This window comes from Syngnathus floridae, chromosome 22 (assembly GCF_059516105.1).
Source record: "Syngnathus floridae isolate MCC-2025c chromosome 22, RoL_Sflo_1.0, whole genome shotgun sequence".
NCBI classification, from domain to species: domain Eukaryota; kingdom Metazoa; phylum Chordata; class Actinopteri; order Syngnathiformes; family Syngnathidae; genus Syngnathus; species Syngnathus floridae.
This window is the reverse complement of record NC_142434.1, coordinates 6,824,503-6,841,575: the sequence shown is the minus strand read 5'-3', so window position 1 is coordinate 6,841,575 and position 17,073 is coordinate 6,824,503. Positions and strand designations below refer to the sequence as shown.

At 39.7% G+C, this 17,073-nt stretch overlaps 3 protein-coding genes across 7 annotated transcripts in view; 1 reads left to right on the top strand and 2 right to left on the bottom strand.

Moving 5' to 3' along the window:
- gys2 (glycogen synthase 2) overlaps nt 1–10,365 on the top strand; it is a 46,710-nt gene extending 36,345 nt beyond the window's left edge. The window contains exons 9-17 of one of the 5 annotated variants that reach the window (XM_088366286.1): nt 4,556–4,615; nt 4,695–4,773; nt 6,825–6,938; nt 7,057–7,183; nt 7,523–7,618; nt 7,701–7,864; nt 8,731–8,811; nt 9,343–9,596; nt 10,112–10,365. In XM_088366286.1, the coding sequence (XP_088222412.1) occupies nt 4,556–4,615; nt 4,695–4,773; nt 6,825–6,938; nt 7,057–7,183; nt 7,523–7,618; nt 7,701–7,864; nt 8,731–8,811; nt 9,343–9,564 (943 nt within the window). In that variant the 3' untranslated portion in view covers nt 9,565–9,596; nt 10,112–10,365. Of the gene's footprint in view, nt 1–4,555; nt 4,616–4,694; nt 4,774–6,824; nt 6,939–7,056; nt 7,184–7,522; nt 7,619–7,700; nt 7,865–8,730; nt 8,812–9,342 lie in introns of all 5 variants that reach the window. The other 4 variants (XR_015855284.1, XM_088366287.1, XM_088366285.1 and 1 more) reach the window with 4 other exon arrangements.
- Nucleotides 9,987–12,955, bottom strand: spx (spexin hormone). Its single transcript, XM_088366292.1, has 6 exons — nt 12,448–12,955; nt 12,149–12,229; nt 11,936–11,993; nt 11,794–11,856; nt 10,555–10,641; nt 9,987–10,190 (listed from the first exon to the last, which is right to left on the bottom strand). The coding sequence occupies exons 1-6, from the start codon at nt 12,451–12,453 to the stop codon at nt 10,126–10,128; spliced, it is 360 nt and encodes a 119-aa protein (XP_088222418.1). The 5' UTR covers nt 12,454–12,955; the 3' UTR covers nt 9,987–10,125.
- A 144-nt stretch (nt 12,956–13,099) lies between these two features.
- Nucleotides 13,100–16,963, bottom strand: strap (serine/threonine kinase receptor associated protein). The gene is made up of 9 exons (XM_088366289.1): nt 16,521–16,963; nt 15,719–15,854; nt 15,228–15,309; nt 15,082–15,154; nt 14,919–15,018; nt 14,700–14,837; nt 14,325–14,461; nt 14,040–14,189; nt 13,100–13,801 (listed from the first exon to the last, which is right to left on the bottom strand). The coding sequence occupies exons 1-9, from the start codon at nt 16,630–16,632 to the stop codon at nt 13,740–13,742; spliced, it is 990 nt and encodes a 329-aa protein (XP_088222415.1). The 5' UTR covers nt 16,633–16,963; the 3' UTR covers nt 13,100–13,739.
- Between the last annotated feature and the right edge of the window lie 110 nt (nt 16,964–17,073).

The following is a 17,073-nucleotide window of genomic DNA, read 5'->3' as shown; positions in this document are numbered from 1 at the left end:
ATCAGCGGCAGGTGTGTTGTGTGACCCTTCCGGAAGTCAACAATGATTTCCTTGGTCTTATTGACGTTCAGCAGGAGGAGATGATGTATTTGGTCAGATTGTTTGCCGTTTGATGTGATTTCGCCTCATTAGATAAACATATTTCATAAATCTGACCTGCAAGCGCTGAAGTGATGGAAACTATTATTCATAATAACATTGTCGTATTTAATGAGAATCACTGATAGTAGTTTTTTGGTGGAATATTTTTTTAATGCTGTTAATAAATGCATTTGATTTCAAAAAGCTTTTTTGATATCCATGCTTTGCTACCTACTAAAAGTACAAACCTTTTATGCAATGCCCTGTACATGTCATTTCTATTACTTCACACAAACACTACATCCATCTGCTCCTGGTTCGGCCCCCCGGTCAAAATTTAGAACCAAATTTGGCCCGCCACTCAATAAGTCTGCCCACCCCTGGGCTAGATACAATAAAATGTATGTACAGTGGAGCCTCGGTTTTCGACCACAATCCGTTCCAGAAGGCTGTTCGAGAAGTGAATCGTTCGAATTCCAAATCATGTTTTACAATTACAAATAATGGAAGAAAAAAATCCGTTTCAAACAAACAAACAAACAAACAAACAAACAAACAAACAAACAAACAAACAAACAAACAAACAAACAAAACAAAAACCTGCCTTTTTTAAGCATTTTTTCATTTGCGCATTTTTGTCCGATCGCGCAACTGCAGCGCACCGCACCGCCGAACGCGCAACCGTAGCGCGTCGCCGACCGCGCAACTGCACCGCGCTGGTCGCATTATTGTGACAGAGCCGTCGCTGAAATTCAGAAAATATTTTAAAAGTCCTGATTTCTTTCCAAAATATAAGTGGACCTCAGTGTGCACGGAGCTTAATTTTGTCCGATCGCGCAACTGCAGCGCACCAACGAACGCGCAACCGTAGCGCGTCGCCGACTGCGCAACTACACCGCGCTGGTCGCATAATCGTGACAGAGCCGTCGCTGAAATTTAGAAAATATGTTTAATGTCCTGATGTACTTTCCAAAATGTAAGTGGACCTCAGTGCGCAGGGAGCTTAATTTAGTCCGATCGAGCAACCGCAGCGCGCCGGGCGCTCACTGTCACATTGCTTTAAGAGCGTCTTTGTATTTTAGGCTGGTTTTACTGCTCCCACATGCTTCCTTTGGAGGCATGATTAGAGTTTATGCAATCCTCAGAGTAACGAGAATGTAATAACGAACGGAGTAAGTTAGCATGCGGGTCCTCTCGGCTCATCTCGCGAGGTTCGACAACCGAAATTTCGTCCGACATCCGAAGCAAAAAAATCTCGAATTTTTTGTTCAAATACCAATTTGTTCGAGAACCGGGACGTTCGAAACCCGAGGCTCCACTGTATTTTAATGAAGATCAACGATTTTTTGAGTGTACTAATGTATTTTTTTAATAACGTCACCAAAAGACCCATATTGGCTCGTGAGCCATAGGTTCCTGACGCCTGCCCTAAACTCAGCTCCAATACTCTCAGGTCGAACTTGGTCCGCATTTTGGCTCCTAATCAAAAGGTTGGTGGTGAGAGCCCACCCAGTTATGTCTCTGTGTTTTGTCGTTAGGACTTGGTCGTTGGATCTAGTGGGAAACGCTCCATGAGTTTAGTCTAATTTTTGGAGCCTCTGTCTTTGTGTTTTGTTGCTAGAGCTTGGTCGTTGGATTTAGTGGGACATGCTCCATAACTTCTTCTTTACAAGCCTCAGTTAGTCAGCCAGTTGTATACAATTAGTTGAGTCTAATGTTTTAACCTAACCCTTTGTTCGTTGTCATTGACAGACGACTAATCTTCAAGAGTTAAATCAGATCCCTGCAGCATGTCTCTGTGACGAAATTGGTTTGCGCATTCGACTGTTAACATGGCCATTGTCAGATTACAAATCTTTAAAAGGTTAATCAAACGCTCAGCAGGGTAACTCTCTGGTGCAACTAGATAGCACATTTGACTGTTATCTGAAGTGTTGGTGGTTCAAGCTCACTCAGGGATGCTAATGTTTACTGATTCCTGTGATTGATCTTTGGATCATGGAGTCCAAGAGTCAACTCTGCCTGTGAATGGAAACAAAACTAATAGCCATACTTGTTCGGATGTTCGTCAAAAGGTTGTTATTGCAGACCATCCAGTGAAACGCATCAGGACTATCTAATGAATAAGGCCCCATGAAGAATGCATCACTGGCCTCTGTAATTTAGACAATTAAATGCAATGAGCTATTGCTTTTCGGTACAACGTCAAAGCTTTCAGACAATGTGACATCTAGTCTTTGAAAGCTGTCTCTGTGGCACAATTGGGTAGCGCGTTCGGTTATTAATTGACAGGTTGGTGGTTTGAGTCCACCCAGAGATGGCTACTCTTACTCAAAGCAGTACTTTATGCTTGGTGTAGACCAGACATGTCCAAAGTCCGGCCCGTGGGCCAAATCTGGCGTGTCTCAAATTAGTCCAGCCCGAAGCATCGTGTCATAAAATCAATAATATGTGACCCGCTGGCACTGTCGCGGGGACCTGTGCACCCCAGAGTGAGCCACAGAAATGAAATGCGTACAAACGGGAACGCACACATGAGCGAGCGCTCATGATCGGCGTTCTTCCCTATCCCTTCCCAGTTCACGCACACACAGGTGTCCATTTGCAATATCATCAGTGACACAGACACTTTCTCATTCAAATACGTATCTGCACACCAAAGACTAAAGCGACACTAAGATCAGAGATGCTGCCAGTGACGCTACACAGGGAAATGCAAAATAACCCACAGACTACTGGTAAAACCTCGGTCTACTTACTACTAACTCTACAAACACTACTGTGCATCCACGCTGCCCACTCACAGTGATTCCAAACACCAAATATACTATGGATTATTATTTTGTGATTATAAAGTATTTTGTTGTGTATGAAGTTAAAATAAATAAGATAAAACGGAGAATGATTTAATTTGCCATGATACAATCTGGCGTGTTTATTGTAGTCGAAACACCAATATAAACCTTCTTATTAATCTAATAATAAAACAACCTCAATACATGCAATAAAAAAATCATTACACTACAATCGTTCATTTGTATCTAATTTATTATTATTTTAATCTTCAACTATCCTGGTAATACTATTGAAAATAGATTCTGATTTGCAATATCAAACTATTTGCAGACAGCACAGCATAAGTTAATTTACAATGGTAATGCTTTGGTAATGGTTCGGTACCGATCCGCGGCCTGGGGGTTGGGGACCGCTGGTCTACACAACAAACTGATGAATAACTAGTTTTGAAATCAGAGACTAGTAAAACCTTCATTTTTTTAAAAATATGGATGGTAATAAAACTTCCTAGCAATATATCTATTAGTGAAAACAATTTGCAATTTTAGCGTTGACAAAGTCGATGCAGAATTTACACTGCGGGCCAAATTTGGCCTATGGGCCAGAGTTTGACACTCACACTTTAAAATAAGAATAGAACATCTAGCAATATGTCTCTGAGGTGCAATCGGTTAGTGCATTTGACTGTTAACTGAAAGGTTGGTGGTTCGAGCCTACCCAGAGACGTCTCCTTTTTGTGATGGGTCACATAGTCAACTGTCACTGGAGCGTGGATTTCCCATAACTTTGCTTCTGTTGCTTTGTCATTGGTAGTTGAATTAAAAGACAGTGTTAAAGCTCCTTATAACTAATATATGACCATATCCTACTTCTCTGATCATATTTGCTGAACCAGTCCATTCTTCAGGAAGCTCCTCCTACTTCTCTTCCATGTAGTGCTACTTTTTTTGGTTCAGAGTGACTGTCAGGTATTTTCTCTGACTGAATATCTGTATAAAAGAAAAGGATCAGCAGACAAAACAAGTGAGGCAGAATATTGAGTTTTTTCTCGCGAGGAGTGCATCCAGATTTACAGCAATCTGACTACACTAAAAATCTGTTTGCACTCTTCGCTCTTTTTATTTGGAATGCCCTACCCACAATGTGAGACTAGCCCCTAAGGAGGTGGGGAGAAGGCGTGGACTTTGTCTCATTAGAGAAGAAACGAGATTCTATGTGAAACAAGAAGTCACAGACAAGATGTCATGAGAGACTAAAGAGAGTGCAAGGACAAAATGCTATGTGAAACAAGAAGTCACAGACAAGACGCCATGAGAGAAGAATGCAAGGACAAAATGCCATGTGCAGACATCAACAAAATAGAGTGAGCTACCAACAACTTTCTTGGCTTCCCAGAGGTGTAGAAGGTCAGGAAGCTCCAGACAGCATCGTTTGACTTGTTGTTGACTGGTGGACGTCTGCAAGTCGAAACAGCAAGCATTCTGTGCAATAATCTTATTAATAAGTACTCATTAGGGAACGCATGATAACATATATATACAATTTATCTAACAGTGACCCGACTACATCTTTATTTGAGGAGAAAATTGCATTTGGATGGATATAACATATTGGGCAAACCAAAAACCACATAAGCAGACAAAATGGTGACTTACACATAACTCTTTCCATTCCACAGGGATACTGCTCACACTGTGAAAGAGAAGTTTGGGAAACGACTCTATGATGCGCTGTTAATGTAAGTAGAGCTTGTTTGTAAAATGTCGTTTTCAATTCTGTTGAAAATTGTAGACATAAATAACTGGTGTTGTAATCAGAGGTAAGATCCCTGATATGGACTCCATTCTGGACAGAGATGACTTCACTATCATGAAGAGAGCCATCTACGCCACTCAGGTACTGTCCAACTTCAGCACCAGTCCTAGTTTGCTCTTGTGCTATCTCTTGAGTTTTCTGCAAGTGCTGTCAGTGCTTTTCTTGTTCTTTTAAATGTTATGCTGTATCGACAGCATTTTAGCCATTCTCATTTGAAATAATAAACAACTATGGGGCATGATGTAAAATCTATATCAATCTGCCATAGTGCTCCCTGAACTTATTCTCTTAAGATTTCATCATGCCAACTTCACGGCATGTTAGTGTTTCCGTCTCTATATTTTGTAAAAAAAAAAGTCCCCCCAAAGTTCCAATGACCATCATCACACACACATCTGGGTGTGGTGAAATTTGTCCTCTGCATTTAACCCATCCCCATGCGATTTTGATCCATCCCCTGGGGGAGAGGGGAGCAGTGAGCAGCAGCGGTGCCGCGCTCGGGAATCATTTGATGATCTAACCCACCAGTGCCAACCCTTTAATGCTGAGTGCCAAGCAGCGAGGCAATGGGTCCCATTTTTATAGTCTTTGGTATGACCCGGCCGGGCTTTGAACCCACAACCTTCCAGTCTCAGGGCGGACACTCTACTACTCGGCCACTGAGCTGGTGAAGGTCAGGTTGTCAAATGTGCTCAGGTTGCTATCTTGCAATGTTAGCATAGCAACTGTTTGCCCGTTAGCATTTAATCGATTCTCATTTATAATTGTGAACAATGACAGCGCACAATGTAAAATTGTTATTGCTATGCCATCGACCTGTCTGTACTCAGGTTAGCATACTGACTGTTAGCATGTTACAATAATTTTTTTTTTTTTTTTTTATGAAATAGGCGCAGTATGCTAATGTTAGCAACAAACAGCAGGCCAGTTTAAAGCGACAGTCATTCGAACTACATATTGTATGCCAAGTGTTCAAAGTTCAAATACCTCAAAAGCGTTGTCTCTATCTATTTTTCTGAATGGAGTAAGCATTTCCTTACTAGCAATCAATGAAAGTGATGGTGCCCCCTGCTACTGAATTATTGAAAGCTGTATGGGGTAGATCCTCATGTGTGGTAAAGCATGAATGAAATTCAGAGCCTTAATTACCTTCTCCTATCCCAGACTGTGGTTTGATAGACTGGTTGTGTCACTGTGATGTATTTTACAACAGACAGTTAAAATCCAAATGCCTATTAAAAGGTCTTTCTCAATTAAATGGATTTATGTTAATGTCAATATTTCTGAGGTATGAAATTGAATGCAAATGGGATTGACTAAAAATGTCTGGTAGGGATGATAAACTGAATGTCCTCATTGGTACTTTTAAAATGAAGTGTTGTGATTTGTAGTTCTTCATCTGCTGTCTCTCCCATTTTTTTTAATCACACTCACTCTTTTCAATAACAGCCTTGTTTATTTCACAAGTTTCACAACCATTTACTGTCAGGAATGTTTCATGCTGCAGTCCAGGCAGGCAATACAGGTTTAAATGTCAGCTAACTGTGCAACAGTTGTACAGTTTATTATTTCATTTCACAATTAAACCAGTGCTGGTCAGGTATTGTATTCAGGCAAAAAATGGCTCGGGGTTAGGATTTCAGGGCAAAATTTGGAGTTTAAGCGATCCGTTGAATGACATGAACCCTGATATTACATTTAAGAATCTATTTTTTGTAACACGTTATTAGTAAGCTTGGTCAAACAGTATGAGGCCCAAATATTTTACGCCAGGAATCACAAAACTACTCTCCGAGTACCACCATAATGACCAACAGTAAAATTGTTTGTTAGCGTATAGACTATATTACCCCAGCATACCATAACAATAACCCTGACGATTCGTAACGATGAGACAAATGAGCAGGAATTTTATGTGCTGACAAAAATGATACTGTGAATAATTACCAGTTGACTGGAAGTAAAACGAAGACCTGTTAAATCACAAAATGATTAGAAACTTTAAGTAGACCTTCCCCAGTTTCACAGTGCATTTTGCAGGGTGACTCATCAGATCTCATTCGTTCATGGTTTAGATAATGTGTACTGATCAATCAATAAATCAATCAATAAAATTACTCTTTGAATTACAGAGACACAGCCTCCCTCCAGTAACAACCCACAACATGCTTGATGACTCATCAGATCCCATTCTAGCCAACATACGACGAATCGGCCTCTTCAATTCCAGGAATGACCGTGTCAAGGTACTAGAATGCATATCAATTTCTTCCCTGAATTGAATTGTACTTGTCTTATTGCCCATTTGTTGAGTTATCTGATTTGGTTTTCAGTCAACTTGTGTTAACTGTTTCTCCTTTACAGGTCATTTTCCATCCTGAATTTCTATCCTCTACGAGTCCTCTGCTACCACTGGATTATGAGGACTTCGTCCGTGGTTGCAACCTTGGAGTATTCCCCTCCTACTATGAGCCTTGGGGATACACACCGGGTATGGTTTGAAAATGTGGCAAAACGTGGTTCCTTTTGCGTATACCAGTTAGATCAAGATCAGTTGTTGAGAAAAAGTATACCGATTCCCATTGTGTTTGTTAGCAGTTTCAAGCCAGAAACTGCAAGACCAACAATTTACATTGTTACAGTCAACTTGCACAAGGGGTGAGATGGACTGTAACTGATCAGATCCAACAAAAAGAGTTGGAATGGAAAGTAGTGAAATAGTCAACACCACACCAACGGAGATCAAGACATCATTGAGACTAGAGAGATAATCAAGACGATTGTGGTGACCATATTTCCTGAATCTTTCAAGTTTCTTCTGTTTTTTCAGGTGAATGTACTGTAATGGGCATTCCCAGTGTGACGACTAATCTTTCTGGTTTTGGGTGCTTCATGGAGGAACATGTAACAGATCCTGCTGCCTATGGTGTGTAGACACATACGCACCTACATAGCGTAATTGCCAATAATCCAGACAAACTGACATCTTTTCCTCACTCTCTTCTCAGGTATTTACATCGTGGACCGGCGGTTCCGTTCTGCCGAAGAGTCCTGTAACCAGCTGACTCAGTTCATGTTCAATTTCTGCCAACAGTCACGGCGTCAGCGCATCATCCAGCGCAACAGAGCAGAGAGGTTGTCTGACCTGTTGGACTGGAGATACCTAGGACGGGTTTGTTATTGCAAAACAATTAGGATTAAATTTTATGGATCATTGGGACCAAATCTGCTCTTTGGCATTTCAAATGATAAGATGTCCAACTTTTGGCGGCTTTTCTTACAGGTTCTTTTGATAGTTTTTTTAATCAGATAAAAATACTTGCTCTGTGGGGTTTAAGTCTGTACATTCGATCTAAACCTCATTTAGCCATTAATTTCTATCCCATCTGATCTTGTACAGGAAGCGGGGACCTGGACGTTAGACTTCTCGAAGTTGTTGCTGATACACTATGAATTGACTAAACCGTATAAAGTCGCTGACGATCGGAGTTAGGACGTGTGCCTTTGTACTTGACGCAGTAAGCAGATGGAGAGTTTGGTTGTTGTAGGTAAATAAAAGACGTACAGGTTTATTTTCCAAATCAAAAAAAGCGGCAAATAACTCATAACATAGTAAATGTAACCAAAATAACCACGTATAGTTCTCACCGTAAACACGTATAGCTACAACGCATTGACACGGTAGAAAACGGTTTAATTCCTGTCAACCCCACCATGGGTTTTATAGCTTCCCAGTGCCATGGACACAAGAGTCCCTCTAGTGACGTGGAGGATAAATTACAACAATCCAAAAATAACACAAAAGGACAAAAATGGCTCATACACATTCCAAAAGCATTTTTCTGGGTCACTTGATGTTTTTGTCATCAACTGCTGTTCTTTTCCTTGATCCACCTGTCTGGTGTACATTGTTTTCTTCTTTAGGACAGTACAAACGGATATGTTTGCCATATTTTGAAAGGCATTACATTCTAAGTGTGTTTTGAATTTCTTTAATAAAATCAATGACGATTTTTTTTTTTGACTTCTCATTTACAGTTCTACATTCACGCACGCCTCCTTGCACTCAGCAGAGCTTTCCCTGACAAGTTTAAAGTGGACCCTGTGGCACCTTTGAAGGTCAAATCTAACGCTCCAAATTAATAATGTATTGAAAAAAATCAAACATTTATTGCTACATTTTTGTTTAAATGTCAACGCAATGTTACGCTGCTTCACACTAGTCGAGCTGTATATATCTTGTGAGCAAAGAATGGAGTAAAAATATAATGTACTGGGAATAATCCAGAGAAAGACTTGTTTGCTTACCTTCCATCCATGAATTTTTGGAGGCACGCTCATGTTCAGGTGCAGGTGGTTGCATCTGACCCACATTTGTTAGGCCTTAATTGGCAGTTTAGCATTTGGAAGATTGACAAGCCATCACTTTGGCGTGCATTGACACTCCGGCTATGAATACCAAGACTTCCTTTTGCTCAGATTTTAGGGATATATTGAGCATATATACATTTGATACACAGAATTGTACATTTGAATAATGTCACAAAAAGAGTCGTCTTCTTTTTTAGTTGCTTTATTACAAAGTCTTTTGATTTTAGAAGGTATCTTTTGATTTTAGAATTACCCATCAGACATTTTTTCTCTCCACAGACGGAAGGTTTCCGCTACCCCCGGCCTTACTCAGTGCCCCCCTCTCCGTCCGTGTCTGTCCACTCCACACCCCACCACAGCGACGTAGAGGATGACGATGATGATGAACCCTACGATGAAGACGAGGAGGCCGAAAAGGACCGATTGAACATAAAGGGTCCCTTCGTCCTGGATGCTGCGCCAGAGGGCAAGAAGAAACAACCAGGGGAATCTGGAAACTGAGATTTAACTGATTTCCAGGATTCCAAAAGAAGGTAAATTGAAAATATGCAGGTGCCAGGACAGATAATTGATGTTTATTTTACGATTTTTCCGGGATATTTTTTCAACATTTTCACCCTATCTCTTCTAGCGAACATATAAAGAATCTCCCTTTCTGTTTTCTGGAGAATTCTTGGGGTATGTAAAAAAAAAAAAAAAAGGAAAAAAAAAAAAAGAATATTTGCGCCGACCCCGTGATCCCTTGATGAAGAGGGGGAAAAACAGACAAAAACCTTCTAACGTTACAAAAAAGTTGTAATCAGGGTGGTGGGAATTTTGGGAAAATGTCTGGCCTATCTATTTCGAAGCACGTATGGATAGAAATGCTGTAAGTTCAAATCATGAATGCAACTTCAGATATTCTCACAGAAATCATGTTATCAGTTTAAATTCTGTTTATTAAAACACCACATTTCAAATATACAGTTTTCAGATTTGCTGATAGAATATACAAAAGACCTTTTCTTCTCCTCCACGCAAAAATGAATAACGACATCTTTCAAACTAGGAAGTGGAGCGCTTTCAGAAGTATTCTCTCTTCCACACTGGAATCTCCTGAAAGTACACCTCCTCTGGGTTTTCAACAGCTATGCAAAAAATAAAAAGACAAGACGATTAGATTTTAGTGGGAACAGTGCATCAGTTCATTCAAATTGTCTGATTTGTTTTAATATGCACTTATCTCTGGATGCTAAATGTTGCTACAATGACATTGTACTTAAAACTGTAAAAATAATAAAAAGATGAAACCCTTGCCTACAATTTATTTGAGATAATTACTGTAAAAAAATAATTTCTGTAACAATCATAACTAAAAAATCGGAACTAATGATGGAATCTGTTGTTTCTTGGTCTGAATAGACAATAAATAAATAAATAAATAAATAAATAAATAAATAAATAAATAAATAAATAAATGAGAATAAAAAACATATTTCACTCTGTTTTTACCTTCGTCACTGGCCTGCTGCAAAAAGTTGAGCAAAATGGTGGCAGCTTGGTCCACGCTCAGCTTCTCCGTGTTCTGACTGCGGGTCTCTGTTGAGAAACAAATATTATTTTCGATGGTTTAAATTTGTTCCAAACAAAGAATATTTAATTACTGGTTGTTTTAATTAACTTTGATTATGGTTTCTTATACCATATTGATGACTCTCAAAAACATGTGGTCACAAATATTTTTGCTGAAACGAGCATATGCTGTACTTGGAATATATTCTCTTAACAAATGTTAATGAAAATATAGTTTTCAAATTATTTTTGATAAATGCAGGGGGGAAAAAAGAACGGAACCATTGTGTTTGAGCGTTGTTGCGCTCAAGTGCCAAATGTGTCTGTCTGTGTCTTCACGCCTTTTCCACATTACAAATGTGTCAGGTCAGTTATGTTTAGAAAGTACTTCTAATGGAATAGTTGAAACGTTTTGTGACGTTTACGTGATAAATGTGGAATAAGTATCTTTGCGAAGTGGGTTGGTGTTATCGTTGGGGTTGTCGGCGGGTACGCACGGCGTACGAGGCTTGTTAATGCTTTGCTAGCGGAAACGTGATTGGACTACCACGAGGTAGCGCTGTTGGCTGCACTGAAGCTCCCAACGTAATTTGTATTGCGCTTAGGATAATGTTGATTCTATTGTAGAATGTCAAAATGCTGTGGTTTGGTTATTTTAAATCCACTATAAATGTTCGGTAGCTTTAGAAAAGCCTTCCCAGTGTTTTATTTAAAAGTAAGTCCTCTTAACAGCTTTTTAGTAACATTGCTCGTTATTTGATCTGAAATCACAGTATAAATGATTCGACTCTGTATATTTCAGAAGCCAGCAAAAATACCGATGCATGGTTAAATATTGAAAAAACTTATAACAAAAACTTATTTTTGTTGATTATAAATTGTCATAATGTACTTGTGAAGCGATTTGATCATTGATTGTATTAAATAGAGGAAATTTGGGATGGAAAGCAACGAGTTCGTATTTTCACTTCTACACATCACCTGTTGCGGTTTTTTTTTTAGACGTCTAGACACCTAACCAAAATACTTTTGTTATCCGGGAGTCCAAGATTTTGGGACCCGTAATAGTGATGGTTTTTTTTTGTTTTTTTTTTTTAATGTCAACTGTTTCCAGCTGTTTAGCAGTGACAGAAATATTGTACAATTCACTTTTACTTATGTAGTAATTTACACTGGTACCTAAATGTAAAGTGTCATACACGTCTCCCTCTTTCCGGTCCTCTGAGATGAACCTGCGTCCTTCTGAGAAATTGCAGAGTAAAGCATGAAATTTGCAGAATAAAACTTTTGAAGTAACTAAAATGTGAATTGAGCTACGTACGAGTGCCTTTAAGGTACAACATAGCCTGCGGTGTCCAGTTTCTCCTTTGAAAAGAGCCCTTAAAGTTAGGGGGGGAAAAACAGATTAAAAAATTTAAATTATACACACAAACATATGTTTAAATAACACGTTTTGAAAAAACTACAGAAGATGGATTGGGCATTGTTCATATTTCTGGTAATTTAAGAAAAACGTAAGGAAACCAAACCTTACCTTCGGTGCACTCTGGCTTTGCGTGACAAATGCAACCAGTAAGAGAGTGAAAATATAAATTAAAGTGACATTCTTCAAACCCTGTAGAAAGGCAAAATCATTTAATATACAATGTCATAACATAATTTTTGGATTATAACACCGTTTGCATATTATGTGATTTGGCTACGAGACATTCAAAATATTAAAAACAGCTGAAAACTCCAGCCACTATAACAGTCTTGAACAATCAATCAAAACGCAACATTGTTACAAATTCAATCTTCCATAGTGTTATTTGAGTGAATCTTAATACTTACTTTCATGGTGAACAATATCTCACAAATTTGGTGTCCAGAAGCCAAGCGGATACAGGTGAAAAGATCCTGAAGGACTTAAGCTGCTCTTCCTCCTCCTCGTATTTATATCCTCAAGACGGCAAAGACTCCCAGTGGCTCCCCTCTTCTTCATGCTTGTAGCAATAGGTCACAACAATTTGATGAACGGGGTGGGCGGGTGCCAAGAGCGCGAATGAATGGAGGCTACCGATCCATTCATCGTGTTCATTGACTGGATGTAGTATGCTGTAAATATTTCTGAATTAAAAACGCTGCTGTAAGCAATTCCAGCTTCACCAACGGCACAATTTTTCAAAATATTGTAGGGTGCAGGGAAGGAAGGCCAATAGAAAATGAGTCAGTGATGTCAATAGTGTCCCACAGAGTATTGATGTTTGACCGTTGCGCATAAAAGCAAACAATGGAAGAATGAAAAATGGGTCTTATGCAACTCCAACTACCAAACCATTCAATGTATTTGCAATTCTGTTGAGAGCGGGCTACACAACGATTAGATTTGGTTCATCATATCAAACCCAATTTTTAAGGTTCCATTTTTGGGGGTAATGAAATCTATGCAATACTTAAGATTTTTCACTTTCATTCTCAAGAAATAATTAGAGTATTGTCTGGCTTTGTTTGCATTACATTGAAATAAAACAGCGACACTTTATTCAACCACTGGTTAATAATCAACCAAAAAAGAAAATGGTGACATTTCTTCCCTTTCCATTTTGTCACAAAACATCCATTGACATTTACAATTGTCTTTTTGCATCGGTGAATCTTTAAATCAATTAAAGAAAAGCTCTTTAAAGTAGCAAAACAGGCCTCCTGCATTGTGATTGAACTGGGGAAAAAAGCCTGGGTCCAGCTCAAATACTAAAATCTAACCAAAATTGAACTGAGCAATGTTCACATGTATGAATGTTACACTAAACACGCAAAACATGGCTGATCAGAGAGAAAGCAGGCAGCTATGAATGAGCGACACACGTATAGCTCTACTGCTTGTCTCTGTAGCCCTTATTGTATACATGCCTGCATAAAACCGTGTGGGTGTGTCAGCGTGTGTGTGTAGGTGTGTGTGTGTGGGTGTGTTTTATGACAGACGAGTCGGCCGTATTTTCCAACAATGGTTCCTTATCGATGGAGATGCCCTGGACTCTTCTTCTCCTTGCTGGGGCCTGATAGAACTCGAACCGGGACCACCATGTCAGTTGCGTCTTCCTTGTGTCTTGTTTTTCGCCCCCGAATCAGCAGCGCACTTCTCTTTAGGCTTTAATTTCAGGCGGTGAAGTGTATATCTGCTCTGAGTTCTCTGCCACAAGTTCCTCTGAAAGAAAATTGACATTATTTGGGATTGACTTCAGGATCTACATAACAAATGTAATAAATAGTCTTGATACAAAGATATTCACAGAACCGAAGACTTTCGGACTAATGGTGAAGAGTCTACAACAAACAATAGCGTACAGTTGCCTCCATTTATCCTCACGGACTAATTAGCTAATCTACCTTTCTGAAATAATAAATCGAATTATAATTCCAAAGGCCATAAAGGGAAGTATTACCAGGAAGAACACATTTCCAGAGGCCATAGGTTTTCCCCACTGCTGTTTGCCACAGACGAAGTGTGCCATCTTCAGAGCCGCTGGCGTACAGCTCGCCGTCCGGACTGAAGCGGACACAGTGCACAGGACCAAAATGACCTTTATAAGATTCTGCGGATGGAAGAAAAAAAATATAATAGTGTTGGATGCAGATAAAATATGCTCAGTGATGTGCTCGCTTTTATGAGACGAATGAAGTGACATTTGCTTCATTTTTGACCAATTGCCAAACAGTAAAGCTCTTACCCAGCTCTTCCTTGGTGCTGTAGTCAAATTTATAAAGCTTGAAGTCCTCTCCACCGGCAACAAAAAAGTCCTTGTCGGGGTGGAGGGACGCAGAGTTGATGGTAGCTGGGGCATCTACAGACTTGATCAGGTCAAGGCTGAATAATTAAATGGCATCTTATTGTTACAATATGACATTTGTATTGTAAAAAATTGAATGAAATCAGAGTCAACCTTTATTGCAAATTGTGAATGTGAGATTTAGCTCCAGAGAGCTGTCACTATATATTTTATATTATAGTGTAATATTTTTTAGAATTGATTATTGTATTATTATCATCTATATATTATTATTATTGAACGATCTGTTTGCGGCAAGGCTTCACTGTGACCTACCTGAGAGCGTTGTAGAAAGCGATCGTCTTTCCGTATGTGATCACGAGAATTTCACCGTCGACCACATACTCCATGCTGCTCACCGACGTATCAAACGTCAGCGTCTTTACCACCTCCATTGAGGTCCTGTCCCACAATCTGGTAATGTTCAAAAAACGTTTGATAACTAACTGGAGAATGATTCCATGTCAACTAAATGTAAAGTTTCATTCCACTGACCGTATGGTTTTATCCTCTGCTGCTGACAGAATTTGTTTGTCGTCATTACACCACAGGGCCTTCTTGATTGGTGAGGTATGACCGGCGATTTCCTGTGGTGCTGGAGACACAACATATGTCCCCGTGAATGTAAATAAAAACTGAATTTCACTTCTTTACGCACCTGCTTCTGGGCTACTGAGATCATAGATCCGCAGGAGCTTATCATTTCCTCCAGTCAATAGACAGTTACTATCCTAAAATGAAAACGCTTGACAGAGTTACATGAATTTCTACTACAACTGTTTGACAAAATAGTTCCACACTCACCTGAGTAAAGGTAACGGTCTTGACAATATGTTTGTGAGCCAACGTTAGGACTTCATCACCACTGACTGCATCCCACACTTTCCTGGAAAGCATATTAAGTACAGAACTAAATATAGGTTATCCTTGTGATGTTTAACCAATTAATATTTGAAATCCAGTAGAAGAATCGCTAGACATCATAAACTAAACAACTCCAATCCTTTTAGGATCTGTGGATCCCATTTTGACGTTTTGGGTGCTGTTTTGCCACAGCATTGCTGAACCACAGCAAACAGAAGATTGTTTATTATTCTAATTCAAGTTTGTCTGGTTTAGGTGATTTTTTTTTTTTACAAACGATTTGTTGCTCCCCGGTAGACATGGTAACAAAAGTCACACATCATTGGTGTCGCAATAGAACGGGTGGGGTGTTATTACTGCCTCCTCAAAACAGGACGTTTTAGAAGGTTTAAAATAATTGTGTGAGGGTATTTTGATAACATTCCACTCACGCTGAGAAGTCGGCCGCAGCAGTGGCTGCCTTGGTGGCGTCAGTGTTCAGAGTGGCTCCCCAAACAGCACCTTTGTGACCCAGAAACGTTCCAATCCAGTCTCCTGTGTCTCCCTGGCGCATCATGGGCTTGCCATCTAAACAAACAGGAAAAATAAAGTGAAATGTTTCTGGAATGTTGACTTACTCCAGACAGAACAAACACAAACTCGATGAGAAAGCGTCCTTTTTGTTGAACGGGACATACGCACATCTGACAGTGGAATAAAATTTCTTAAAGTGGAACCCAAGGTCAGAAAATAAAATAAAAACACCAGAGGCGCCCCCAACTTTAACTCTTTGGAACACCATATGACAATGGGGAAGAGCGGGACTCAGAGCAACCAAGGCATGTAAACGACAAATCAGACTAGATGAAATCACATGAAAAAAGTGACCACAGATCCTAATTCAGAGTGATTTCAATTAGAATGATAAAAGAGAAAAGTCTCCATGTAAACCTGGCTGTAGTCTCCAGTATCAGGTTGTCATCTAAGAGGGATTTTAACTGAGTGTACCACATTTCTATTTTTTAGAATTTTCAAATTGAAAGGCAGCTTGGAAATAGGTCAAATTTTTGACAAATCATCTTGATCAAGACCAGGTTTCCTGAGCATAGGTTGCAGCACTGCATGTTAAATTTGTTAAAGGGCTACACCAGAATACATACTGCAGTTGACAATGGCCAAAGCCGATTAGAAATTAGGAGAAATAATGATGGATGAGTTCCTGTAATACAAATTAAAAAGAAAATCTGGTCTCACCTTTGCAGGCGCTGATGAGAAAGTAGCCATAAGGAGTGATTCCACTGAAGGCCAAATCCACCACAGGCCTAGTGTGACCGGAACAAGTGAGCGGTGTCTGTCTCATCGCCATGGTCCTTCAATTGGGTAGATGACGGTTCGCACTAAGGGGGCAAGATCCGGGTGGCACTTTATCTGCGAGCTAGCTGGTGAAGCTAACAGGGGAAGGGAAACACGCTCTAAGTTTACTAGGCGATATGCGTTGTATTGAAGTGCCAGCTTGTGACTGTTTTAAAGGTACAAAAAGGAGAAAATTTAGCGTATTCTTTAGCCAAACTTGAACGGCGGGTTTCCCTTCCCAGCAAAGGAATGGCTATCGTGCTAATAGCTACAACATAGCAACTAACTAGCAACGTGCAATGCGGTGGAACGAATACGGGGTTAATATAACCCGGTATTCCGCTTGCCACAGCGGGGTTACACTTCCGAGGGTGCGGTTTCAAAATAAAATATTTGTTTATGTGTATAGTATGACTTGACACATTGTAAATGGCGAGTCATGCCCACAAAATCA

What these genes read in the sequence shown, in the direction of transcription:
- spx (XM_088366292.1), bottom strand. An exon ending in GTATGACACTTTACATTTAG is followed by an intron (nt 10,642 to 11,793) that starts GTACCAGTGTAA and finishes GTTTCTCAACAG; the next exon opens with AGACCCGCAGTCAGAACACG. An exon ending in GCAGCAGGCCAGTGACGAAG is followed by an intron (nt 10,191 to 10,554) that starts GTAAAAACAGAG and finishes TTTTTTGCATAG; the next exon opens with CTGTTGAAAACCCAGAGGAG.
- strap (XM_088366289.1), bottom strand. Translation starts at nt 16,632, where the DNA reads ATGGCGATGAGACAGACACCGCTCACTTGTTCCGGTCACACTAGGCCT. An exon ending in GCTTTCTACAACGCTCTCAG is followed by an intron (nt 14,462 to 14,699) that starts GTAGGTCACAGT and finishes TTAATTATTCAG; the next exon opens with CCTTGACCTGATCAAGTCTG. An exon ending in CAGCACCAAGGAAGAGCTGG is followed by an intron (nt 14,190 to 14,324) that starts GTAAGAGCTTTA and finishes TTCCATCCGCAG; the next exon opens with AATCTTATAAAGGTCATTTT.